At 45.8% G+C, this 1645-nt stretch overlaps 1 protein-coding gene across 1 annotated transcript in view; it reads left to right on the top strand.

Moving 5' to 3' along the window:
* The first annotated feature begins 121 nt into the window (after nt 1–121).
* H257_12745 (hypothetical protein) overlaps nt 122–1645 on the top strand; it is a 2864-nt gene continuing 1340 nt past the window's right edge. The window contains exons 1-4 of the mRNA XM_009840050.1: nt 122–161; nt 208–376; nt 422–995; nt 1054–1269. Coding sequence (XP_009838352.1) covers nt 129–161; nt 208–376; nt 422–995; nt 1054–1156 — 879 coding nt within the window. The 5' untranslated portion in view covers nt 122–128 and the 3' untranslated portion in view covers nt 1157–1269. The remainder of the gene's footprint in view (nt 162–207; nt 377–421; nt 996–1053; nt 1270–1645) is intronic.

The following is a 1645-nucleotide window of genomic DNA, read 5'->3' as shown; positions in this document are numbered from 1 at the left end:
CCACGGTTAATTTCACCTTTCGAAAAAATAATTCACCTAACAGTTGTTATAATTCGAGCTGGGATTCTAGAAAGATCGAAGCGCGCGAAACTCTTCGCGCGCTTTCACCATTTTTGAATCTGCGCTCTATGGAAGAGGCCGTCCCTGCACCACAAACTCCGGTACGTCTCTCTGTTTAGTACGAATGACCACTAACATGACGTACAGCCACCCAGACGTGGCCCCTACAAGCGAATACCACTCTCTGCCAAGAGACGTGTGGTGGCAGCGCACGATGCAGGACAAGACTGGAAGTCTGTTGCTCGCGCCAACGGAATCAACGAGTCCACCGCAAAAGGTTGGCTCATGCTGGACTCTTTGACACCAAAACAACGCGGTAACTTACGTATCATACACATTCCCTTTTCATATGTAAGATCAGGTGGCTACAAACTACGAAAGCTGTCGCACCAGCTCGTGGACACAATGGAGGCATGGGTGGAGTTTGACTGCCAAATCACTCTCGCCGAGCTCAAAGCACGCATTCAAGTGGACTACGATATCGTCATCTCGGAAACGAGTCTACACCGTGCGCTGGAGGAGCGTGTCTTCACCTACAAAGACCTCCATTACGAGCTACTGCAGCTCAACGATGAAAGTTTCAAAAACAAACGTTCGGAATACGTTCAACAACTACGTGAACACATCATTCAAGGCAAAGTTCCGATCTGGATTGATGAAACCAACTTCAACCTCTTCACCTTCCGAACGAAGGGACGATCAAAGAAGAACACACGGGCGAAGTTTGTTCGTGGATGCTCTCAGAAGGGGAAAAACTTGCACATTATTGGTGCAATATCGGCGACCAATTTTGTGTTCTGCATCCGTCGACGTGGGGCGTTAAAGTCGCTTCATGCCAACGAGTGGCTCAAAACAATGCTGCGTGCTGCCAACGAGCATTTTGGTGGACTTGCCGATGTTCTTGTCATTGCTGTTAATGCCCCATGTCACTCAAGGTATGATTTATACATACTATTGCTAACCTTGTTTTGCATAGATTGAGAAACGTGTTAGAAGAAGTCGAGTTTCAAGACGCTTCGTTCTTAAAACTAGGGCCGTACTCTCCGATGTTGAACCCGATCGAGAATATGTGGTCGGCGTTAAAGAGCCGCATTAAGACATCTTTGCGCGAACGAGTCGCGGCCTCTATGGGGTCATCACCAAACGGACAGACTCGTAATGAGTTTCGCATGCAATACTTGGAACACACAGCTGACGATGCAATTGCAGGTACTCAGTGCATTCAAATCGTATTTAACTCAAGAATGAATTAGGAATTGAGCCGAATCGTTTGCATGTGTACACGGCCCGCCTTGAGCCGTTTTATGTCTGTGCTGAGAACATGGAAGACATGGATGTTGGTGCTTGAGCCGTCGATGTCATAGATTTGTTGTTTTAATTTACTTTCCATGAAATATACCGATGGTCTAGTGAAATATATTTTCGAAAGGTGAAATTAACCGTGGGTTGGGTGAATTATATCGGAGGTTGGGTGAAATATATCGCCGATATATTACATCGACGTGAAATATAATGGAGGTTGGGTGAATTATATTGGGGATTCGGTGAAATATATCAGAGGTTGGTGGAAATATATTGAAAATAA

This window comes from Aphanomyces astaci (genome assembly GCF_000520075.1).
Source record: "Aphanomyces astaci strain APO3 unplaced genomic scaffold supercont1.42, whole genome shotgun sequence".
NCBI classification, from domain to species: Eukaryota; Oomycota; class Saprolegniomycetes; order Saprolegniales; family Verrucalvaceae; genus Aphanomyces; species Aphanomyces astaci.
Note: the sequence above shows the minus strand (reverse complement) of the source record. Positions and strands in the feature narration are given on the sequence as shown.